General features: G+C 37.8%; 1 protein-coding gene across 1 annotated transcript in view; it reads right to left on the bottom strand.

The window, feature by feature from the left end:
• The window catches only part of LOC128599577 (protein fantom-like), a 52,551-nt gene extending 31,255 nt beyond the window's left edge, over positions 1-21,296 (bottom strand). Inside the window, exons 1-6 of the mRNA XM_053611318.1 lie at positions 20,801-21,296; positions 20,388-20,495; positions 20,260-20,310; positions 19,947-20,064; positions 18,243-18,448; positions 9,949-10,054 (exon numbers count right to left, since the gene is read on the bottom strand). Of these exons, the coding sequence (XP_053467293.1) occupies positions 9,949-10,054; positions 18,243-18,448; positions 19,947-20,064; positions 20,260-20,310; positions 20,388-20,454 (548 nt within the window). The 5' untranslated portion in view covers positions 20,455-20,495; positions 20,801-21,296. The remainder of the gene's footprint in view (positions 1-9,948; positions 10,055-18,242; positions 18,449-19,946; positions 20,065-20,259; positions 20,311-20,387; positions 20,496-20,800) is intronic.
• Positions 21,297-27,350: the final 6,054 nt, after the last annotated feature.

Raw genomic sequence — 27,350 nt, 5'->3', positions numbered from 1 at the left:
ACTGTAAGAGCATCATCAGTATTGTACAGCAGTTGGGGAACAGTAGTTAGCTTTCAGATGTCAGATATAAAACAACTTTTTGAGTCACAGTGCCAAACTACTGGTATTATATTCGGATCCTTCTTTTTCAGCATGAAGGACTGGCATTTATTTAATAGACAGATGGTACAGCCATATACTTGGTCAGAGGATTTAGGAATTTCTTTGAGAAAGGTTCATTGTTTTTGTTCTTTTATCATAGCTTCAGTTTGTATACTTACTTTGGTTAGTGACTTAAACTGTTTTATTAGGTATTGACTGATTTCATTAACAGGGAACGATGATAGGTGAAGATTAAGTTGGTATGCGTGTACAAAATAAAACTGTCTATATGTATATTTGTCTGCTATGTATCTGTTTAAACACTGCTGTAATGGTCATATAAAGAGAGAGAGATACCCATTTACTAATTCATAGAACCCCTTTCCACCTTTTCAAGTTCGTTATACATTTTTCTTTTCAAGCATCGTGTTCAGACATTGCAAATCATCAGTCTGAAGGTTAAGGGTTACTTAGATTTTTGCTTCTTCAGCATCAAAAAAAGTCTAAACATTAATCTTATTATTAAACTCAGAAACACTATAACTGTATGGTTGTGATCATAATAAAAGGCAACGTGAAAGGTGACTTAATTCCCAATGAGATTTCTCTATGTTCTATATGACCTTTCTACAGTATATGCCATTAAGTCCTAGTTTCCAGCCATCATTACAGCACGGGAGAGGAAATCTCGTTTATCAGATGTGTGATGTACGTCTAGACAATCTGATAACAAACTACACACACAACATTTATGTTGAGAAAATTCAGCTTGATCTTTGTTCCCAAATAACATTGGATCAGATCCATAGTTTACAGCATCTGTCCCACACGTATTTAATCTGTATTACGAGTACTGAACAAGTTAGAGGAGGAGAAAATGTAGATTTACTGTTCATTGGAACTTTATTGTTTATTTAGATCTGTCTTGATTCATTTTCATATTCAAATTTTAAAAAATACATAACGTAACATAACATAACGTATGAATGTAGGAACATGGATTTTCATTTTACATGGATTAGTAAATGGGTATCTCTCTCTCTTTATATGACCATTACAGCAGTGTTTAAACAGATACATAGCAGACAAATATACATATAGACAGTTTTATTTTGTACACGCATACCAACTTAATCTTCACCTATCATCGTTCCCTGTTAATGAAATCAGTCAATACCTAATAAAACAGTTTAAGTCACTAACCAAAGTAAGTATACAAACTGAAGCTATGATAAAAGAACAAAAACAATGAACCTTTCTCAAAGAAATTCCTAAATCCTCTGACGAAGTATATGGCTGTACCATCTGTCTATTAAATAAATGCCAGTCCTTCATGCTGAAAAAGAAGGATCCGAATATAATACCAGTAGTTTGGCACTGTGACTCAAAAAGTTGTTTTATATCTGACATCTGAAAGCTAACTACTGTTCCCCAACTGCTGTACAATACTGATGATGCTCTTACAGTTAAGAGGGCTGAACGGCAGACCTTGTTAAATAATATTTTATGTTTCTTCCTCATAATGTGTTATATTTTATAAATATATTCTTATACATCTTATATTACTTTTTGCCTTTTCTTATACGTTGAAATGGGATAAGAGGGGATCGATGCTGGTGTGAAGGTGATCCTGCACAAGGACATGTCTTTGTAACTGTAAGGGACGAGTCAACTTAATCCTTCACATGGTATTCATAAGGTGCCATAAGTTTCTGCTTCTCTATGGGTCATGCTGAAGTTTGAACAAAATGGTTTGACTTAATATCCGCAGCAGTAGTGCACAAGTCATTTCTTCCTAATTTTTTTATTAACTTTTATTGTATGCCTAAATGCAATAAAAGTTATTTGCCAGATTCAGATGCTCCTAAACAAATTATTATAAAGTATGAGTTGGTAACTGATCAACAAAGACTGTACTATCATTTCTAATATAATGCATTAAATATGGACCACTATTTTCACTGAAATATTTCAGAGATTTTATTTTATTTTTTCACTAGTTTACACTAAATGTCTAATATTCTGTTCTGTTGGAAATATGCCTGAACTGTAATCCCCCCCTCCCCCGAACCCCCAGATCAGGACTGGGTAAAGACAGACTGGTGATCTGATCTATATTATATATACGTGTACCATAGATAACGCCTCTCTGAACGCCATGGTGGGACGTTCCCGAGTTGAAGTACTGTACAAGTCCTAAGCATTAGATCACCCCAATTACTCTTGTATACTCTTTCCATACCATCGTGATCTTTGCCTGACGAAGCCATACACAAAACATATTTGACATTTGGGGCCTAATTCTAAAATCACCAGATACCAAATGCACAACCGTTTTGTCTTGCTGCCATCACAAAATAAAAATGTTTAAACCTTAAGTAACATAGTCACGGAGGGTGTATATATTTTTCCACACTACATGAAGTTTGGGGATCCATATAGACTGTGGAACAGAAATGTACTCAGTGTGTCTCCACCGTTTTATTTCATATTGGAGTACAAACACTTTTCTTTTTTACCATTAAGGATGAAACACTTGTTTCTTTTAAAACACCATCTTTAAATGTTTTTCTACCTCCTAACTAAACCCTCGGACTTAAGACACTATCTTTGGAGTTGTTGACGCCCTGCTCAGGGTTAAACAACAACGTCTTTACATTACCTTCATTAATAATTTGTCAATCTAACCTCTTGGGTTTTTTTTGTTTTTTTTTTGAGCAAAAGTCAGGTCCTCTCTCATTTCAACAGGTCCTCTTGTTATTGAATACACAGCAATCTTCTAAGGGTATTAGGATTTCTCGGAGCAGACATTGTAACAGATAGTTGCAGAGTTTCTTCTGTGTTTTAACTACGACGTCTTAACCATTATTTTAACACTGAGACACACGACTCCCTTTAATTCGTTAACAAACACATTTGTAAGAATTCTGGTCAGCAAAACCCCCAAAAGAACACCTGTGTCTCTCTCTCTCACACACCCACCCCCGCACACCCACATGGTCATCAGAGGTCATAAATGTACTGCTGGGACATGGGATGTCAAAGCATAGACAAAAGCTTATGTATTTAGCGATAGTTCTGTGTAAGTATCCTCGTTGGCGTACCATTTTCTGAAATCTTGTTTATAGTTTAAACAAAATGCACGACTCTTTTAAAACACCATCTTTAAAAAAGGTTTTTTCACCCTTAAATTAACCTGGTTAGAAGGTAGGTTATGTAATACATATTTTCATTTTCTTCAGACATATTGTCACTTCAGTCTCCACAACAAATAACACTGATGGTTTTGACCTTTCTTTCAGTAAAAGAGAACAACGACATCATACAGCCTCGAAGGACTGTAGAAATGTTTTACACATCACAGTGTTTTTCTCAACAACGTAGCCAATAAATAGTTCAATTATTTCACAAACCTCAGTCTGTTCATTTCTTGACAGAAGGATTATACATAGATCATACACATAGGGAGCTACACATGCATAACATGTCCAAAATTCTAATACATCTACCACATTCAGTCACCAGGTCTAGTATTTTCTGATAGATTAGTTACACAAACTGATAATTACCACAGAAGTAATTTCAGAAACAAAGATTCACTTAAACCACAAATGTACACATTGGTAGGGATAGTTAAACCCTGAAACACACGACTCGTCCCTTAATTCATTAACATAAACACACTGTAAGCATTCTGGTCAGCAAACCCCCAGGAAACACATGACTCTCTCTCTCTCTCTCTCTCTCTCTCTCTCTCTCTCTCTCTCTAACACACCCATACACACGCACGCACACCGACACACCCACATACACAGACACTTCAGACACTGTCACCAGAGCTCATAAATGTAAAACAAAACTCTCGATTCTTTTAAGCAGCACTTTAAACATTTTACATCCTAAAGGGTTAGGTTTAGAAGGCATGTAATACGCACGTTTCTTATAAAACACCGTCTTTAAAACGTTTACCTCATAAAGGGACCTATTTAGAAGGTATGTAAAAACTTTTTTTTTTCTTTTTTTCTTTTTTACATTTCTTCGGGTATATCAATGTTTTAGAGTATTTATTTCAGTAAATTTTTATTCAAAGTCATGCCATTTTCTCAAAAGTGCAATCAATAAAGTTTAATTTATTTCACAAGCTTACATTCTGCTCATTTATTTTCACATTCAACCATCATGTATTTTCTAACAGCGGAGCTATACAAAACAAACCCCCACAATCTAAATTTAATGTGTGGTTGCAAGATAAAAATTCTAATTTATTGAATTAAATAAATATTTAAAGTCGTACACATTATTTTGATGAGTTGTGTTGACATAATAGTGTTGATAATTACATCAACTTAATATTGTGTGTAATTTCTGCGTTAACTGATTTAAAACAAAATTTACGTCGTAGTACATTTACATTTATTCATTTAACAGAGTGTTAGAGGACCTGTAGACTGAACAAATACTAAGGACATTACAATTTGAATATCATTTCACTTACAATTAAATTCTACTAAAGCAATGAATTTGGGGGCATGTTCTCAATTGTGATATGACCAGCAGTGGACTCGTGTATAGGCTACACCTGCTAATACATTTGATGGACTATTTTGCACTACTACACGTAGCTAATGCTAGTCATATTTAGCAGTGTAATTTGAAAATCTACACTTTAGTTTACCGTAGCAGTGGATAAGAAGGAAAAAGTTTCACTTGACAAATCTGTTCATCTAGAGAGGGCTTTTCATTTGTGCTATAGGAAAGGTAAGCATGATTACATTTCTGCTTATTCATGTAAACCTCAACTACATTGTGTAATCTAATTTCATGTATTGATACATTTTTTATTTTATTTTTTAAAATCTTTTGTCATTCGCACACGTAGCCTTCTAGCTCCACAGCCTTTGGACTGTGGATAGTTCTATGAGAGAGATAAAAGTAGTAGACACAGAGTGTTTATTTTTTGTCTATACTGCTCATATCATTCAGTGCTTTAACGTCTATAAAGCCTGCAGAGATGATACGTATGGGATTTGTAATGTAAATCACACTGGATTTTACTTACTATTGTTATAAAACTTAAAGGCAGTCATTTTTCCTGGTTTAAAAGACTGCATACTACTGCAGACAATCTAAATGGAGAAACGTAATTTTAAAAATGATTGTCAACTCAACAACTTGTGTTCATAATTATGGTAATTTAGTACATAACACTTAAATTCCTTTTGAATAATGTGAAAATAAAGTGTGTTTGTGCATGTCATATTTTTGTTTGGATGTGTAATACACATGGCCGTACCATGTATAGTAACATTTGTGTCAGGAATGGATGGGAACCCGATTTAACATAACTAGTAACGTTTGTGTCAGGAATAGATGGGAACCCGATTTAACATAACTATATATATTTTTATGACCTACCTCAGAGAGTTTCATATTCTATGTGAAAAGAAAGAACGTGTGTGCAACTTGTGTGGGTGGAAAACATATGGCCGTACCAGGTATGGTAACGTTTGTGTCACGAATGGATGTGATCCAGATTTAACATAACTATATATATTTTTATGACCTACCACAGAGAGTTTCATATTCTATGTGAAAAGAAAGAACATGTGTGCAACTTGTGTGGGTGGAAAACATATGGCCGTACCAGGTATGGTAACGTTTCTGTCACGAATGTATGTGATCCAGATTTAACATAACTATATATATTTTTATGACCCACCACAGAGTGTTAGAAAGAACATGTGTGCAACGTGTGTGGGGTGGAAAACACATGGCCACACCATGTATGGTAACGTTTCTGTCACGAATGGATGTGAACCAGATTTAACATAACTATATATATTTTTATGACCTACCACAGAGTGTTAGAAAGAACATGTGTGCAACGTGTGTGTTTGTGGAAAACACATGGCCGCACCATGTATGGTAACGAATGGATGTGAACCAGATTTAACATAACTATATATATTTTTATGACCTACCACAGAGTGTTAGAAAGAACATGTGTGCAACGTGTGTGGGGTGGAAAACACATGGCCACACCATGTATGGTAACGTTTCTGTCACGAATGGATGTGAACCAGATTTAACATAACTATATATATTTTTATGACCTACCACAGAGTGTTAGAAAGAACATGCGTGCAACGTGTGTGTTTGTGGAAAACACATGGCCACACCATGTATGGTAACGAATGGATGTGAACCAGATTTAACATAACTATATATATTTTTATGACCTACCACAGAGTGTTAGAAAGAACATGTGTGCAACGTGTGTGGGGTGGAAAACACATGGCCGCACCATGTATGGTAACGAATGGATGTGATCCAGATTTAACATAACTATAAATATTTTTATGATCATGACCTTTGATCTAGATATAGAGAGTTAGAATGTGTATCTTTTTGACCTTTGACCTATACCTGTCAAAACTAAGGTTACAATATATACAAAGTATCTCTCTCTCATGGCCAAAAGTATGTGAACTGATCATCACACGCATATTTGGGCCTTCCCCAACCTGCTGCCACAAAGTTGCAAGCAGATGTTGTATGCTGTAGCTAAACCTGTTTCAGCATGATAATGCCCATGTACACAAACCAAGCTCCATGAAGATGGAGCTTTGAGATGGAGTGTTTTGCTAAGTTTGGAGTTTAGGAACTGGATTAATCTCAACCCCACTGAACATCTGTGGGATGAACTGGAACATTGAATTTGGCCCAGGCCTCATCACTTGACATCAGTACATGATCTTACTGATGCTGAATGGGCAAATAGCCACAACCTTGCTCCGAAATCTACTGGAAATCCTTCCCCAGAAGAGGTTATTATAACAGAACAGGGGTTTAGGGCACATATGGGTGTGATGGTCAGGTGTCCACAAACTTTAGACAATATAATGCTCAACATTATGTATTATTTACTTATTATTTCCACTATTTTTAGTTTAACACTGATAGTAGCATTTTCATTACCTGAGTCCATCAACTTGCCGTTTGTGCAGTTCTTTCATAGGGTATTCTAGTTCTTTCTCCTTTAGTTTAAAGGTTTCTCTGAGGGATTGAATAGCCAGCTGAAGCTCTGTTACTCTCCCTGGCTGTGGTTCTATAAAACTAATGATGAAGAGTAGAGCATAGCTATGGTAAGTACAGAGAAGATAAAAAGCAGAGGACAAAATAAAAAAAAAATTAAATATACTGTATTATATAACAGTGTCAGTTGTCAGTAACATATCTTGGACTGATTCTACCACATAATGGGAATTTTTCTTTTATGTAATATTATACCATATTTGCACAGATGTGGCTCATAAGTAATGGCCAAGTATTAGACGATAGTTGTTTGATTTCTGATAGTTTTCCATTTCTGATTAGACTCTATAGTTTGGAGTTGACTTACATGCAACAGAGTGAATATTTAATACTGAAATTGCACACACTGAGCCTCATTTACCCAGCTGGATATGAATGTTTGTATCCTTCTCCTGCTCCTGAGTTGTGTAAATTTATGCATAAGAATATTAACAAATTTAAACCTTGACTTGATCGACTTCAAATCATGGAATTTGCATCGATTACTGCACTTTTATATCTGGAATATACTATCAAGATTAAACTGCTTATTTTTATTCTGTTTACAGCAATAGAAGTGAGTTTCTTCTCATTCATATAATCATATTTTTCTTTTTTTATCTTTTTTTAACCTGTCCCTTTAATTGCCTTAAAAATAAACAATTTCCTTCTTCAGTCTGCATTTTCTATTCCTGATTTTTTTTTTTTTTCAGGTTTAAAGACAACTCCTTGAGTTTATATATTCCCCTCTGAAACTTTTGGAATGGCAAGCCCAATTCAATTATTTGTGTTATCCACCAAAGACATTTGCATTTGAGATCAAAAGATGGATATGACTCGAGAGTTTAGGATTTCAGATTTTATTTCCTGGTATTTACATTTAGATGTGTTAAACAACATAAAACATAGAACCTTTTGTATCAGACCATGCAATTTTTAGGTGAGCAAAAGTATAGGAACAGATAAGACTAAGTAAATTAATATAAATAACACAAGATTTGGTTGCATATCCCTTGCTTGCAATAATAGCACTAAGCCTGGAACCCATCGACATAAACAAATAGTTGGTTTCTTCTTTTGTGATGATTTTCCTGGCTTTTAGAACAGCCTCTTTCAGTTGTTGTTTGTTTCAGGGGGTTTCTCCCTTCAGTCTCCTCTTCAGGATGTGAAATGCATGCTCAATTGGGTTAAGGTCTGGTGATTGGTTTGGCCAATCTAAAACCACTTTTTCTCCTCTGATAAAGTCCTTTGTTGAGTTGGCAGTGTGTTTTGGATCATTGTCTTGCTGCATGATAAAGTTCCTCCTGATTAATTTGGATGCAATTCTATGTAACTTGGCAAACAAAATGTTCCTGTAACCTTCTGAATTCATTCTGCAGCTACCATCATGAGTTATATCATCAATAAAGGTTAGTGAGCCTGTTCCAGAAGCAGCCATGCAAGCCCAAGCCATGACACTACCTCAACCATGTTTCACAGATGAGCTTGTATGTTTTGGATCATGATCAGATCCTTTCTTTCTCCATACTTTGGCCTTTCCATCACTTTGGTAGATGTTAATCTTGGTTCCAGAACTTTTGTGGCTCATCTCTGTATTTCTTTGCGAATTCCAATCTGGCTTTCAATGGTTTGCATCTTGTGGTATGGCCTCTATCTGTCTTCTTCGAACAGTGGCTTGTGATATCTTCATCCCTGCCTTGTGGAGGTTGTTGGGGATTTCACTGACTGTTGTTTTTGGGTTTTTCGTCACAGTTGTCACAATGATTCTGCCATAAGCTATTGTTGTTCTCCTTGGCCAACCAATTCAATGTCTGTTGTTAAGTATACCAATGTTTTTTTTTTTTCTTTTTAGGACATTTCAATTTGTTGTATTGGCTATGCACAATGTTTGTGCAATGCCTCTGATTGATTTTCCCTCTTTTCTCAACTTAAAAATGGCTTGATTTTCTCCCATAGACCGTGCTCTGATCTTCATGTTGTTTATCCTTTTTAACAAAAAATTCACAGGTAAAACAGAAGGCTAAAACCAAGAGTAGGTGTTCTGAGTTATTTGTTTAAACAATAATCAATCCAACACCTAGGTAACAAGAGACATCTGTCAGCCACATGTTCCAATATATTTGCTCGCCAACAAATTGGTTGGTCTGATACAAAATGTGCTATGTTCTATGTTATTTAACACATCTACATATAAATATCAGGAAATAAAAGCTGGAATTCTAAACTCTCATATTCATCTTTTGATCTGAAATCCAAATGTCTTCAGTCTACAGCAAAAGCAAACGAATTGGCCTTGCAGTTCCAATAGTTTCTGAGAGGACTGTAAGTGGTTAGTCTTGAGGTTATTGAAAAACCTAATCTCCGACACCATTACTCAAAAAAACTCTGGGAACATCATCAGTCTGAACTACACTCAACTGATTTGCATAATTGTAATGTGTCTCACAAAAAATTACTTAAATATGTGCATAACTGGATTTTAAACGTTTTAAAGGTATGTAAAAGTCTGAATATAGTTGCACTGACAAGTCTGAATATAGCCCTATATGATTTGAAAGTGAAGCTATACAGTATCATTGCTGTGAACCTCCTTTCAGAAAAATTATTACATAATTAAATGACTGAGAAATCTCTGGTCATACTAATAAAACATTTTCTGTGAGAGATCAAAATTAACACTTGAATGTTAGTAGTCTCTTCATAATTAAGTACATTAGTAGAGTTACAGAGATTTAAATATGTATCATCTGTACTCATCCATTAATCTTCAAAAAGAAACACAGACAAACTTACAATCTTTCAGTCTGTCCTTTGTAATCATTCATGGAGCTGAGCGCACAGAGAGCTGGGACTGTTTGAGCTGTCTGTGTAACTTCTCCCTCTCCTTGTACACCCCGTCCTAAAACAAAAGATAATTGATGCAGATAAACAGTACACTGGTGAAATCAGTTTACTACAACACTGACTAGAATAAAGTGGTTACTGAAAATGAATGAATTATTAAAGCATTAATCCCCAAGAAGCTGTGCTTTCCGGAGATTTTAGAACAGCTAAGGGGCATTGTTAGGCACGAAGCAGAGCGAGGCTTATTGCTTTTATAAAAGGGTCGTTGGATATACCTGGCAAGGTTTCATAAAATAAACACAGCTTCAAAAAATGCAATAATTTAGAGATAACAAATAATAATTCTTCCACCAAACAATGTAGTTCTTCAGCATCATTTAGCAGAATGGTTGCCAAGCAACACACCGATGCGGCAACACACTGTAAGTAAAATGGTCTGCACTTGTATAGCACTTTTTTAACCTTAGCGGTTCTACAAAGCACTTTACACTGTTTCCCATTCACCCACCACACACCAATGGCTGCAGAGCTGCCATGCAAGGCTCTAGCTTGCCATCAGGAGCAACTTGGGGTTCTGTCTTGCCCAAGGACACTTCGGCATGTGGCATCATGTGGGCCAGGAATCGAACTGCCAACCCTATGATTAGCGGACAACCAGGCCTGCCACCTGAGCCACAACCGTGTCCCCCTGTGTATAAAGTATTAGCACTTTATACAGGTTTATACTCCAGCCCAGTACATGGCATTAATGCACCTTTCAACTTGATAGCAACTGCCATTATTGAAAGAGGACAAGTTTCATTATATATCTGAGCACCACATTTGACTATGTAGCAGAATGGGCAAAGTGAGCTAGCGAAAACAAAACAGTTAGCATTGTAGTCTGGTTTATTATTGTGTTACTTTGCCGCCAAGCTGTAATGTATACTTAAAACAAAACATGGCTGTTGAATAATAGGTAGTTTCTTAGTTGTTGGGTTTTTTTTTTTTTTTCCCAGAAACTTTTTTCAGAAAATTTCTCTTATTTTCAGTGTGTCTCCTTTTTTTTTTTTTAAAATCTTCTTCCTCTATCCTGTCCATCTCTTTCAATCACTCATCCACAGTTAGCCCACCCAGTAAATCAAAAGTCACAACAAAATCTGACATTTTGAAACAATATATTTGGAGTATACTTTATGTAATACTGATGTAATGAGGTCACGTGTGTGTTTAAGAGTAATTTGCAATGGCTTCGAACGCAGCTCATCATAATCAAGGACCGGAAATATCCATATTATAATGAGGTTTTTGGATGTTGTAAAGTGGCATTTCAAAACCTAAAAGTACTGTATTGTGGGGAGACAGTGCTTGCACATGAGAGAGAGAGACTAGAGACACACAGCTGGCGCATTCCACATTGTGCAGCTGCCAAAACCAGAGAGCTTGAGGAAGATATGTTACCACGGAGCCCATGCCCTTCACTGAGATTATCAACACATCAAACTCACCAGACTCAACATCAGACCCTTGTCGAATTGCACACAGAACAAGAGCAACGCTTCAAGCCTCTCTTTCAGGCTCAGACTGAGGATCAAGTGCTTTGTAGCTTGGTCCAGCCACTTGCTTCACTTGCTCCAGCAGCAATCATGGTAGTGGCAGCAGCCAAACTCCACATCAAGTTATCAAATATGGCACCACAGCATTCGTCAAGCTCTTTGAGCATGCTGTGGCACTGTGGGCCTGGCCAGAGACCCAGTAGGTAGTCCATATGCTGTTGGGGGAAGCCCAGCTTGCGGGACAAGAGCACTCTCCCAGCCCTACCGTGAGCTAGTTTTTGACACAGGTACAATAATGGAATCCTTACAGAGGCAAGAGTCCCTATGAGGTCGAGTGACAATTTAAAGATTAAACAAAATATATCTGTTAATTGTTCAGCACATTTTTAAGAACGCAACCTCCAATGCCATCAGGGCCTGGACTCTTCCTTTCCTTTACACCACAAAAAAGTTTCAAAACCTTTCCCCTTTCAATATGTACATTACTGTGCTCAGTAACAACATTTTTTAAAAATGGACAGTTCCTTAATAAAATTATGAGCGTTAAAACAACTGTAAAACATGTTCAATTCATTAGAAAGATCAAGATCCTGCTTACCATCAAGGGATGGTAAGAAAATGGCCTTTTCTACTCCAATTCTTTTACACCAATATGTCACCCTTCCTTTCAGGTTATTCAGAGCCCCAGCCACATTTAAATTACTCATGGACAGAATTCTCCATCAACACACTGCCTGTATCTGAGTGTTGTCCCGAGATCCTTGAGACGCACAAAGTGTACAATTGAATGTGTGGAAGGACGGTATCTGGGATTCCATTTGAATCAAAAGCAGGTGTCACCAGCCCTCTAATTGATCTCTCTAAAAAGGGAGCACCAGATCTGGTCTAGTGGATGGAGCCATGCCAACGGACTTTCATTCAGGTAAAATCTGCACTTGGTGGCAGACCACTCTTACCTTCTCCAGACTTCTAACTCTCTCCTTTGTTTTGCAGCCTGAGGTGTCAGACAGGGGGCTGGGGGCCATGTTGCCCCAAGGGGGGGGGGTCCCATGTTGTCCCACCACTTGGGACAACATGGCCCCCAGCCCCTGTCTGACACCTCAGGCTGCAAAACAAAGGAGAGAGTTAGAAGTCTGGAGAAGGTAAGAGTGGTCTGCCACCAAGTGCAGATTTTACCTGAATGAAAGTCCGTTGGCATGGCTCCATCCACTAGACCAGATCTGGTGCTAAAAGACAATGGGCCAACACCAGCAGATGACATGGCACCCCAAACCATCACTGACTGTGGAAACTTCACACTGGACTTCAAGCAACTTGGATACTGTGCCTCTCCACTCTTCCTCCAGACTCTGGTACCTTGATTTCCAAATGAAATGCAAAATTTACTTTCATCTGAAAATTTATTGTGGTTGTGTGTACTGAACCAGACTGAGAGATTAAAGGCTCAGGAAACCTTTGCAGGTGTTTGAGTTAATTAGATGATTAAAGCTCTTCTCAGGTACACATTTCTGTATTATAAATTCTTTATTCTAATATTTTGAGATACTGGATTTTTGAGTTCCATGAGCTGTAAGCCGTAATCATCAAGATTAAAATAAAAAAGGCTTGAAATATTTCACTTCATGTGCAATGCATCTAGAATATATGAAAGTTCCACTTTTTGAATTAAATTATGGGGAAAAAATAAACTTTTCCATGATATTCTACATTTTTTTAGATGCACTTGTATACGACTGTCATGCAATATCGGAAAAGGACTAGAAACTACGTTTCCCATCAGCCACTGCACCATGTCACATGTCTCATCCACCTGTTTCACGTTTAGCTCATTTGCACTGGTGTGCATACATAATCACGTTCAGTACTGTTGTCTTGCATTGCTTGTTCTGTTTCCATGTACTATATCATGTTATGCTCATCTTAGTTCCATGTAAGTTTTGTGTTGTGCTTTGTTGTATACTTTATTAAATGTTTCATTGAGATTCTGCATTTACAACCGCCTCTAATTCTAAATCGTGACAGAACGCAAGACTTAATCAATGGATGCAGGATTTTTTTCAGTAGGCAAGAGGCCCTTTTTGAAAGGGAAAAACCATAGAGGTAGAAGGAAGGGAGATACTCCATGATCAAGGCTAATTAGGAATGGCTCGACAAGATGTATTCTATCAGGGCATATATTGAGAAGGAGCCTCCCAGCCAGGCAGAAACTATCTCACACCCTTCCTTCCCCACTAAGGACATCGATTTGCCTCCCTCCCCTACTGTGGAGCTGGTTTGGACTGCCGAGTCAACAGAGAACCTCGTTCAGCCTCCCTGCTCAACTGAGGATGCCATTCAGCACCCCTGTTCAGCTGAGAACAATACTCAGCAGCCTTGTTCAGCTGAGGAAGCTGCTCAGTGTCCCTGTTCAGATGAGGATGTTGCTCTGCCTCCCAGTGCAGCCAAGAGCTCTGCTTTGTTTCCGTGCTCTTCCTTGGACGTCACTATGCCAGGCACCTCTTCAGATATAGCTCTGCTTTCCCTCTCCACTGAGGACATTGCTCCACCTTCCTGCTCAGCTGAGGATGTCTCTCTGCCATCCAGCTTCGCTGAAGACGTCGCTCTGCCTCCCTGCTCCACTGCTCCTTTTCTTTGCTTTGCGCCGGATGTTGCTCTCCCCTCTATGGAACTCTGAAATGCTTAGGGACATCTATTCTGGGGATCCAGGACCCCCTCATAACATGTTTGTGCTTCGGGAGCTGTGTGTTATGGGGGGTTCTGTCACGTAATATCGGAAAAGAACTAGAAACTAAGTTTCCCATCAGCCACCGCATCATGTCACATGTCTCATTCACCTATTTCACGTTTAGCTCATTAGCACTGGTGTTTCTATAGTCACCTTCAGCACTGCACTGTTGTCTTGCATTGCTTGTTCTGTCTCCATGTATAACATTATGCACGTCTTTGTTCCATGTAAGTCGTGTTGTGCTTTGTTGTATACTTTATTAAATGTTTCACAGAGATTCTGTGTTTGTGTCTGCCTCTAAATCAATATCGTGACAGACAAAGCATTAATTGTTGGAGACTTTTTAATATTAATTTTGATAATCCACCTGACCCACTGAGAACAGCATTTGTGTCCATTCTGGATTCAGTAGAGGTTAATCAGAACAAAATAGGACCTTTTCATAATGGACATTTGGATTAAATCCTGAAAATATAGTCACACAACTCCAGTCTGAAGTTATTTCGGATCACTACTTCATCTCATTTAAAATGTGTCTTAGTTATAATATATGCATTTTGCCACGCTAGCGTCAAATGTACTAACTCCTCAGAACTTGATCAGCTGACTAAATGCTTAAAGGCGATGTTACGCTAGACTCTAGATAATGTAGTCTCACTTAAAAGAAAAATAAATCGAGAGGTCTGTTGAGGTCTGAACCCCTCAACTGCTCAGTTGTATAAATGAGAAATGTAATTTGCTCTGGATAAAGGCATCTGCCAAATGTCACTAACATAAAAGACTCCACTTCAAGACTGTCATGACTCCCCCTTGAAGCAGCGTGCTCTAAGCGCGAATGCGCGCGCACCTACTTTTCCATTGTTGACAGTAGTGACATCTGGACACATGTTTTGTTTATGTTTCTGTCATGTCTCCTCCCTGTTCTGTCATTGGCTGGGATTTCACGTGTGTCTGTATTGCCCTCAGCTGCTAGCAGTTTAGACGCTGATCATGTCTACATATATACCGCGCGCCTCCCAGCACACGGCACGGAAGATTGTCGTAGAGTTAGATTAGTTCGTTTAGTAGTCATAGTCATAGTCACGGTCCATGTTTAGAGTTAGTTCACGCTGGATTATCCGCTCCCAGTTCCTCGTCATAGTTCATGTTTCTCGTTTTGTTTATCGACCCTGTTTTCCGTGACCACGACCTTGATTCATGTTTAACCCTGTGTATGCCTGTTTGCCGATCGCCTGACCTTCGCCTGTTTTGGATTACGTTTTTGGATCACGTATTGGATTTGTCTGCCTGTCTCTCTTTTAAAATAAACACTGTTCATACTGCACTTGCATCCGTCCTATCTCCGCTCCGTTACGATACGTGACAAAGACACTGAAAATAATCTATTCTTCCCTTACCATTGAGTATGTACCTCAATCCTTTAAACTAGCAGTTATCAAACCCCTGATTAAAAAAAAAAAAAAACTGACCTCAACCCCTGTCATTTGTCCAACTATAGGCCAATATCAAACCTCCTCTTTATCTCCAAGATCCTAGAAAAAGTTGTAGCACAGCAGTTAGGCTGATACTTAGAATATAAATAACAGTCATGAAATTTATCAGTCAGGATTTAGGCCTCATCAGACTACTAAGACTTAAAAGAAAAATAATCAGAGAGAAAAAAATAGCACCCTGGTATAACAACCACATGTGTACACTAAAACTGAAAATTAAAATGTAAAGGGCTGTATTCCAAATTGCATAGACGGACTGCCACATCAGCATATTTCACTACCATATTAAATGATAAAAATATTCTAGATTCGTATGTAATACTGTAGCAAAATTAACTAGGAACAACTCTAACACAGAAGCATACACGGTAAAAGTGGTATATGAGCTACTACTGGACTCCGATCAGGGTTGTCTCCTTGCTTGTGCTTCTTGACCTTAGTGCAGCTTTTGACACCATAAATCACAATATGCTTTTAGATAGACTAGAAAATCTTGTTGAGAGGGAATGGCCCTCTCCTGGTTCATGTCTTATTTGACTGATCATTATCAGTTTGTAGATGTAAATGGTGACTTCTCTATGCATACTAAAGTAAAGTTTGGTGCACTGTTCTAGGCCCCCCCCCCAAAAAAGCCCGCTGCTTTTTCTGTATATATGCTATAAAAATCTTTCCAGTTAGATAGAGTGAGTGTGATCTATCGCTCTAGTGTTAACTTTATTAACAAGGTTGTTTGTGGCTTGGTGGTACATTGGGTAGTGTGGCTACTGCACAACCTCAGTATCTTAGGTTCAAGCCTCTGCTCAAGTAACAGTTTCTGTGGGGTTGCACATTGCTTTTATTAAAGCATCATGAAACACTACATTTTCAAATAGATAAGGCAGAGGACCTGCACTGCTATCTATTGTGTGACCATTTAGCCCTGGGGATTCAGGAGGAGAGAAATCCTCTGCCTCATTTGCAAACTTTTTGTCACTATCCATCTTTATTTTGAGTGTTCTCAAGACTCGCCCCCTCTTCCTCACCTACCTTTCCCTGCCATGCCCACTCCCCCTCCCTTCTTAGCACAGCCATCCACGCCCATTTAAGCTGCATTTTTCAAAAACATTGAGAGGTAGACTTGAGCTGAAACAGGGAGTTTTCATGACCCTTTAATCATGTTAGCTGTATAAAAACAAAATTAAGTAAACTGAATTTTAAAACATGTTCATACAAATCAATTAATTCAGTGTGAGATGAATTTATGTTGAAGTAAAATATTTCTTTTGAATGGAACCAATGTGCACACTTGATTCAAATATGTTCAATTAGCTTTTTTGGTGTATAAGTTGTACTCCCTTTGGTCATTGATTTGTACACTGAAAAAAGTTCATTGAATTTACTTGATTCAATTGTGTAAATTGGTTGCACATGAATGAATTAATTTGCATTAACTGTTTGTTTTTGTACAGCTAACCAGCTAAGCCATGGAATAAAATTAATCTCCACACAGACACCCCAGCTCAGGATAGAACCCAAGACCCTGAAGTAATGCGACAGCAATGTTCTCCTCTACACTACCACAACAGTCAAGTTAGTCCAGTTAATTTAATACTGGTCAGTGTCAACATATTCCAGTCTGGAAGAAAGTGTAACTTTTCCAGACAAGCATAATTTCTGTACTAAATCGTTGATTGTGCTCATGTCTTGTATCTGCTATTTAAAAATACTGTCTATCTGTGCATGTTTGTGCTGTTTAAGGTGCTGATTTGTTTATTAAATTTGCCTATGGACTGTGACTTGACTATCACCTCATGTGGCTTTTCGCCAGACTCTGGCTGGGCTGAGTCAACAAAGAACTACTTACAACTCGTTTATTAAATCTCTGATAACAGAGGCTTTCAGTAAACACTCGCAAAACCGGCTTGTACTTCCTTCAAATTGTTTGTTATTCACTAAGGTTTGTCATTATCTGGAAACCCACCCAGAACATAATATTAGGACTAAAAGAGCAGAAGTCAAAAGCTTTTGAATATTGGAAAATACAGATAGTGACAAGTTTAAAACATAGGGCAGAGATGTTTTTTCAATGTCCCCATTAAGTGTCCTGAAATGCACAACGTTATTTGATGTATTGATGTATAGTGCACTGAAACAGGAAGTCAGGGCAGAACATATGAGGTGCCTTCACCTCATTCTTAAATAGCCAATAGCATTTAGCTTATCTCACAGCCTGGGCTGTGATCCATTTGATTGGACAGAAAATCTGATGAGAAGCTGAAGTGCAGAATGATGTAATCAGAATTTTTGGTCCGTATTGGTGGTAGAGAGAGACTTTTTGGATTTTTGACATTTTGAATACATATATCTTCTAAATGTGAATTTTGTCATTGGTTTGGAGCACACTAGTTTATAGATAACCTTAAGACTAACATATTCATGCTAAAAGCCACAAAACTTCAATTTTGATTTCAAGGGGACTTTACATAACAAAACCCTGCCATCACTTCTCACCCATGCGTGGACTTTGGTGAGTTTGTCTGCCCAGAGCCAAGATCTGCTGTCTGGCCAGGCTAAGTTTTCTCTGCAACACCTCCTTCTGGCTCTCCAGAGTAGCTACACAATCCTTCAACTCTGCAATCGTGTCTTTAGTGTCAACATTCCGCTCCCCAGCCAAACCAGAATGTCCGTTCCTCAGCTTGGACAATTTAGTGGAGAACCTTACAGAGAAAGATACAGAGAATAATTACTTGACTTTATAGTGCATGTATGGCTTGAGAACTGTGAGTGAGTATGTGTGTACATACAGTGGTGCTCGAAAGTTTGTGAACCCATTAGAATTTTCTATATTTCTGCAGAAATATGACCTAAAACAGCATCAGATTTTCTCTCAAGTCCAATAAGCAGACAAAGAGAACCCAATAAAACAAATTAGACAAAAATATTATACTTGCTCATTTATTTATTATCTGTGAGTGGCAAAAGTATGTGAACCTCTACAATTAGCAGATAATTTGATGGTGAAATTTGAGTCAGGTGTTTTCAATCAATGCTCTTCCTGGCCCTGCAAGGGATGACAATCAAGTGAACTTGAAAATACTTAGGAACATCTGGTTTGGGTGTCCAGGACCCCCCTCCTAAACTTATTATGCACTTTGGGAGCCGCATATTAAAGGAGGGGTTCTGTCATGGAAATACCGGAAAAGGGACAACAGACTACGATTCCCATCAGCCACTGCACCTCACCTGACCATGTCACATGACTGTCTGCACCTGTTCCCAATTTCACACTCATTACTGTGCACCTATGTAAGCCTCATTCTGTCACTGCATCCCTGCTCAGTTTCACTTGTGTTCTACCATTACCCCCCTCCACCATCAGGAGAACACTGAACAACAATGGTGTGCATGGCAGGGTTGCAAGGAGAAAGCCACTGCTCTCCACTGCTCTGCTGTTGGCTAAAGATCAAGTGGACAAACCAGAAGGCTATTGGAAGAATATTTTGTGGGTTGATGGGACCAAAATAGAATTTTTGGTTTAAATGAGAATGGTTATGTTTGGAGAAAGGAAAACACTACCTTCTAGCATAAGAACCTTATCCCATCTGTGAAACATGATGGTGGTAGTATCATGGTTTGGGCCTGTTTTGTTGCATCTGGGCCAGGATGACTTGTCATCATTGATGGAACAATGAATTCTGAAGGACATCTAAAGGAAAATGTCAGGACATCTGTCCGTGAACTGAATCTCAAGAGAAAGTGCATGACCTGACGTTAAGCCAATAGAAATGTTGTGGAAAAACCTGAATCAAACAGTTCAAGTGAGGAGAGCCACCAACATCCCAGAGTTGAAGTTGTTCTGTACTGAGGAATGGGCTAAAATTCCTCCAAGCTGATGTGCAGGACTGATCAACAGTTACTGGAAACAGTTGCAGTTATTGCTGCACAATGGGGTCACACCACATACTGAAAGCAAATGTTCACATATTTTTGCCACTTACAGATATGTAATATTGGATCACTATCCTCAATAAATAAGAGACCAAGTAAAATATTTTTGTCTCATTTGTTTTAATAGGGTTCTCTTTATCTACTTTGAGGATGTTTTAGGTCATATTTATGCAGAAATATAGAACATTCTAAAGGGTTCACAAACTTTCAAGCACTACTTTATGTAACATTGTTTTTTAATTATTGAATGTATGTGTATATATTCACCTGTGTAGCTTCTGCTCTAGTATATGAACATGTTGTTTGAGGAGTGTGGTCTCCTCCTGTACACAGATATATTGGTCCTCAAGCTGCTTCAATGATACCTTGGACACATGCTGAATATCTGAGATGTGCAAAGTAAAAGAAGATGAAAAATATCTCACTTATTAAATCTATGCTTCTCAATCTCAATTATAGTATAGTTTCAATCTCAATTATGTATCTCAATCATAGTTTACCATCAGTTAGATATTTTATTGCTTACATAGATTTACAGAAAGTGATTTACCCCAGAATTAACCTCATCCATGGGTCCTACCTTGATTTTTCAGGACCTGTGGTGGTCTTCTTGAGGACCGCACATCTGGTTCTGAATGTTGGACAAAATTACACAGCTATTTAATGGTGTAAACATGAAAATGATTATATTATCTAACAGACAAACACCTTGCATAACAGGCATGAATCCTCCTTTCAGATCCACATCTCTCACTGGAATGTTCCTAACTGTCATCCGCAGTCAGTGACATTTTGTTTATTTGGTTTCTGCAGCGTCTGAAACACACATACACAAAAATACAGGTATTCCTATTTTTCTATATTCCTATATCTATATGCAAACAGGAGGCATTGATCTTGTAGCTCACTTCCAATTGATCCTTCCCTTACTTGACCCATTTTAGAAAATGAGTCACTATTAAGAAACCATTCATTATTTTAAGCAATGCTGTATCCTTTTCTTAATGCTTCTTCAACATGGCCATAAAAGATGGGCAGCAATGTCACATCAAGACAGGAGAATGGATGAAATGAAAGATGGCTATAGAGAGAAAGAAGTAGACAGAGGATTTTATACTTACTTTTAATGCAGCTGAAATTATTCCAGTGGCAGAACGTGATGATTACTATAATGATCAGAACAGTAGTCTTTTTCTCATCTATCCCACTGCCTATCACTCAATCAACCTTTTAAGTCATTACTCTTTTAAGTCACTGCTAATTTTTTTTGTCCTAATGTTTCCTTTTCTGAAACCCCATCCTGTGATTTGCCTCTCTCTTTCTTCCACTCTCACCTCATTGCATTATTCTGCTCTTGCCTCATTTTAATGCAGGATATTTCTTGTTGCCCCATGGGAGGCTCTGTTCCAAGACTCCAAGCTAATCTGTTTAGTAATCTCTATCTGTCTTTGCCTCCTCCCTCTCTCACTACCCAGGGGTTTCAAGCATATGGCATGGGCCATGACTGGCCTGATAAGGTTCTAATCTGTGCCTATCATGAATCCATCTAGAATCCATGTTTTAAATTTAAATTGTCTTGTGAACCTTAATAGAATTGAAAGATTAAACTCCACTAGGCAAAATAGACCCATAAACTCAGCTACTGATAAAATGTTCTAATGTTATACAATTCTTCATTAGCATGCTAAAAAAAAATACTAATAGACTGGTAGACAGATCAATTTATTAATCCCAGACAGAAATTCACAATTATGAAATCACAATTTATACAGTTAAGAGGAAGTGTTAGTCTGATAAACAGATTTTTGGTCCGGCCCACTTGACACTGGTTTAAGTGGCCCATGACTTAAAATGAGTTTGACACCCCTTCTAACCAGTGCAACCAGGCTATGAATAATGTTGGAACTGTGTTCTTAATGGCTGTAATTCTCACACAGGCTGATTTAACTGATTGTGGCTATTGTTTGCCTGCATGCCTGTGAAGAAAGAACAGGAGGTTTACAGAGCTAATCAGATTATGAATGCTTCATAAGGCAACCGGTGTGTGTGGGGGGGGGGGGGGGTGTGTGTTGCTAAGTGAATATGCTGTAAATCAGCAAGGTTGTGTTTTTATTAATATTGTCTTTAGCAAACTTCTGACACATACAGTTTCAGAACACAATTATCATTTATTTATTATATAGAGCAAATATATGAACAAATGAATAAATGAATGAATGAATATTCACTTTTATTTGCATATTGTTTTAACAATGCACATCCCTAATGAGCAAACCACATGACAGAGGCCAGAAAACACTCCCCAAAATAACAGACCAAGAAACCTTAAGAGGAACTTTAAGAAGGTGTTACAGGCCTCAAGCATGAGTAACCTGTGAACAGATATTGTGTCCTGTTTTGGACAGGAAAATCAGACACAGGAGATGTTAATTGTGATTGCTTAGCAGGATGTTCTCTGTCTTTATTAAACAGAATATATCTTTTTTTTTCTTCTTCATTTAAACCACTTTGACAAAAATATTCCTTGTAACAAATTACACATTTAGCATCACATTACAGCATGGAGGTTGATATATCAAACCGCTGGAATAACATATTTTACAAATTATATAAATGCACTAATCTGTTGTTAAGTTCAACAGAAATACTTCACCTATCCCAGTCTTAACTGGTGCTATGACTCACAATTACTGCTATTACCAGCTCCAAAATCATATACATCCAGTATTTTTAATACTGTTAAGCCTACTTGTTTCACACTTTTACTACATTTTCAAATACAAAATATAAAAACAATACAGAGGCCTACATTATACAAAATAAAATACCTCAGTCTCTTTAACCTTACCAACACGTTACAACTATATATACACAACTATTGAAATAACCGTACTTTAAAAAACTTTAGCTTTAACAAATACAGAGAAAGGTGCACATGTCCAGGAGCTATGACCATAAACAAAATAAATGTAAACGTCGGAAGGCAGCCATGTCGCTTACACTTTTTACACGGAATCTAGCTACACTTCAATTCAAGGTCTTTCAACTGAATAAACCACTGTTTTACAAATAAAACGTTGTCAGAACAACATAATTAAGGCTTTAAAAGTCCTTAGAAATGTATTGCAGCAAAATATCACACACTACTAACCTGTTTTGGACAGGAAAATCAGACACAGGAGATGTTAATTGTGATCGCATAATCAAGCAATTGCACCCTCAAAAATACTACTCAAATCCATTGCAAAAATACATTCAAATTGTTCCTTTTATACAGGCCAATACACAAAACAACTTAACAATTGTGACAATACATTTGTAGGCGTCACAGAGGTAAGCCATCCTCTTCTGGGTGACAGCATTGTTAATGCTCATGAGGCTGAAAAAGGTTACAAAACCATCTCTAAAGAGCTTGGACTCCCCCAATTCAAAGTCAGACACATTGTTTACAAATGGAGGAAATTCAAAACCATTGTTACCCTTCTCAGTATTGGTCGACCAACAAAGATCACTCTAATAGCAAGACGTGTAATAATCTGCAAGGTCACTAAGTAGCCAGGGTAACTTCTAAGCCACTAAAGGCCTCTTTCATATTGGCTAATGTTAATGTTCATGAGGATTCATCAGGAGAACACTGAACAACAATGGTATGCATGGCAGGGTTGCAAGGAGAAAGCCCTTGCTCTCCAAAAAGAACATGCCACTCTGCAGTTTGCTAAAGATCATGAGGACAAGCCAGAAGGCTATTGGAACAATATTTTGCGGATTGATGGGACTAAAATAGAATATTTCATTTAAATAAGGGTTATGTTTGGAGAAACGAAAACACTGCATTCCAGCATAAGATCCTTATCCCATCTGTGAAACATGGTGGTGGTAGTATCATGGTTTGGGCCTGATTTGCTGCTTCTGGACCAGGACAACTTACCATCATTGATGGAACAATGAATTCTGAATTACACTCATCTGATCTGAGGGTCTAAGGGTCTGTGCATTAAAAGGCTGGGTGGCCCATGGTGATGGCAGAGACTGATGCTGGGTTGGTAGAAAAACTGAAGATTGAGGTTGGTGTTCAGCTTGAGCACTGGTGAGCTGGTACTCATTTTGCACAGTTGAAGGCCAGTTGCAACGATGGCTCACAGCTTGGGAGTTGGCTGTGGAGAGTTATTCTGGCTATAAAATGTCTGAGCAGCTACATAATTGTTTTACATGTCCCTTTTGAACCCTTTTTGGGGTCCTGCTTTTGGTCACAGAAGCCAATGTAATTTACAGTGGCATTATAGAATTTGTTGTCTGACCATCTTGCAGGAACTTGCCCTCCAGGTCTGAGTTTCTTGAAGCTACCTATTGGTGACTCATTTTCTTTAAGTATGTCACAAGTCTTAGATATTTTTGCTGTGTATCCATCTTCAAATGTTAGCAAATCAAAAAAGTTTGTGATTTTAAAAAGATAACTTAAATGACAGCAAACAAATATAATAATAGTCTGAAATTCATCTACATTGAAGCTTATAATCATAATCAAATTGTTAAATCATAAAACATTACCATTACGAATAATTTTACCATCTTTTCCCTCAGCTTGTATGCCATTGGCTGGCCCACTGACCCTCAGATTCTTTGGTGGGTTGCGGATTCTCTTGGGCATTTCCATCACACTGACCTCTGTTCTGTGGAAAAGAGAAAATTGTAACAAAAAATTAATAGATTGAACAAGTGCTTCTGGCAACCATTAGCTAAATACTACACATAAGAAAAAAAATCCCACCTATCCTGCTAGTTGCCTTTTCTTTCTGCTTCCATCCATATTTGCCGGCATCACCAACTGTTGAGGCAAGGGTATAAGGCTACTCGTTTTAACCTTTTATCACAAAAAAGAATGGACCCTGAACCTTAATTTTTTCCCCCTACACTGCCACCTATCTTGTGAACTTTGTGCTCAATCATACCTCTCAGGTGAACTGCACACCTGGAGTAATCATATGTGGAATCTCTATACTGTCATACGAAGTCAAAATGCTGTAACTACACTTTAAGTTTAAAAAAAATAAATTCGGGTCTCTTAGAATACACTCTGTCTGTCCAGTACCAGATGTGTTTGGCTTATTTATGCATTAATTCAGTGAAAACAGAGTATAAAAACTGTAGACTTTACAACATTCACCCTAAGATAAAATTTTAAAGCCAATTTTTTTTTTGTTATGGTTAGGGCACACTTCACTTTGCATATCGAAAGGCTGTAGTTGGCACAGTCTGGTTGGTTAGATTGTGAAGAGTGTAGTGTAAATAATATTTTCTTTGAAATAGGTAATGTTTAATTTATCAATAAAGTTTTTTATTTATGTGAATTTTTTTGGACTTTTGATTGCTTTATTCTGTGGTTTTGTTGGTGTTTAGTGAGGAGCTGATCATGTTTTACAAAATCTTATACACTATATAAAAAATATACTATATAAAAAAAATATATATCTACAAAAATAAAAATTTCTCCTGTTTAGGAAAATGCTTCAGATACCTTAATGTTTCAGATACCTTATAAAGTATGATATTCTGTATATTTTACGAGCCAGATGGCGCTGTTGTCGACACTTCGAGGCTTTGGCACAATTCGCATCGTAAAAGTAATCCATGTGAATCTAGTCTTCTAAAGTTACACAATCACTCAGTTTAATAAATAGATAGAAATTTAAGCTTTTATTCAATCTCAAAACAATCATAAACAACCGTCTTCTTTTGCTGCGCTCATTTTGCTCCCGTGTAGTTGACAGTGCCGACTAGCGAGGACGCAGACACCAATGCACTAAACACAGAACAACTCAGCCTTGAGAACCAATAAGGTTTGTTTGCTCGCATTATGTACACATGAGCTTCTGTATGCCGTATTTTATGTGGTCCATCTCCCTGTCCCAAATGGCACACTTTGCCCGTGTGGCCCTCCTCCGAGTCCACACTTTGGTGATGTCAGCTAATGCAGACCTATGGGGCACTATGGTGTGAGTCCACGAGGGCGACGGGGCTATTAATAGATGGCTTTTGGGACAGACTCGACATTGTGACACCGGAAGATGTTTTCAGTTGTTGTTTTCACCCAAAAAAATGTTATCATAAGACTATGTATTGCTATTCACATACCAAAACACATAAAATCACAATAATAAAAATAAAATTATGGGAAAGGATTTAAATTGTGCAGTATTAATAATAACTGAATGCTTGCATAGCATACAATTGTGTCATTCTGTAAAGTATCAGCGTGACATGTAGATTCCACATTTATAATAGCTTTATAAAGGATATTCTTTGCGAGCACGCAGTGCTGAAGGCCATGAGACCGCAAGTTCACAAATGCACCATTTGGGACAGGGGGTATGTATGTGTGTTTATCACTGTTTTGTTGCGATTTGAAGTTTTTAGGGAATTTACACAGTTCTGATTCTGATTCAATCGAAGACATATGGATTTATGTACCATTTTTTTTACATAGTACCTTACAGGCTCAAAAGTAATTGGACAACTGACTGGTAAGCAGTTTAATGGTTAGGTGTGGCCTGTTTCCACCTTAGATAAAAGGAGATAAAGGTCTGGAAATATATGTCTGGAGTAGATTCCAAGTGTTGAATTTGCATTTAGTAGCGCTTCATGGGAACTCACACTTGCAGTCCAAAGTGGTGTTGATGCAAGTGAAAGAGGCTATGATTAGGCTAAAAAAAAACCAATACAGACCCATCATAAACTTTAGGAGTGGGCAAATCAATAATTTGGTACATCGTTAAAAAGAAGGCATGCACTGGCAAGCTATGCAACATCAAAAGGCCTGGAAGACAACTAAAATGGATGATCACAGAATACTTTCCTTGGTGAAGAAAAACAGGAACAGAAAGGCCAGATTAGACTGCTAGAAATCATCTATAAAAATAAAAAAATGAATAAATAAATAAGCCTGCCCAAATCTGGAACAAGATTCTTTAGACAGAAGAAACCAAGATTAATTTGTAGCAGAATGATGGGAAGAGATGATGGAGAAGGAAAGGAAGGGCTCATTGTCCAAAGCATACCCCATCATCTGTCAAACACAGAGGGAGTGTTATGGCATGGGCATGCATTGCTGCCAATGGAACTGGGTCTCTGGTGTTTATTATTGTGACTAATGAAAGAAGTAGCAGGATGAATTCTGAAGTGTCTAGAGCAGAGGTTCTTAACCTGGGGGTCACGCAAAACATTCTTAAAAATGGGTCGTACTCGCAAAAAGGTTATGGTCTACAGCAGTACTTTCTGCTCAGATTTAGACAAATGCTGCAAAACTGATAGGATGGTGCTTCACAGTTCAGATGGATAATGACCCAAAACATTCCACAAAAGCATCCCAAGAGCTTCTTCAGGAAAATAAATGGAATGTTCTTAAATGTCCAAGTCAGTCACCTGACCACAACCCAAATGAGCATTCTTGTCACATACTGAAGACAAAACGGAAGGCAGAAATACCCACGAACAAGCAGAAACTGAAGGCAGCTGCAGTAAAGGTCTGGCAAAGCATCTCAAGGGAGTAAACTCTGTATTTGGTGATGTCTGTGGGTTCCAGACTTCAGGCAGTAATTGACTGCAAAGGATTTGCTTCAAGGTAGTAAAAATTAATCCTTATATTTATAATTATGTTGATTTGTCCTATTACTT

This window comes from Ictalurus furcatus, chromosome 23 (assembly GCF_023375685.1).
Source record: "Ictalurus furcatus strain D&B chromosome 23, Billie_1.0, whole genome shotgun sequence".
Classification (NCBI taxonomy): domain Eukaryota; kingdom Metazoa; phylum Chordata; class Actinopteri; order Siluriformes; family Ictaluridae; genus Ictalurus; species Ictalurus furcatus.
Note: the sequence above shows the minus strand (reverse complement) of the source record. Positions and strands in the feature narration are given on the sequence as shown.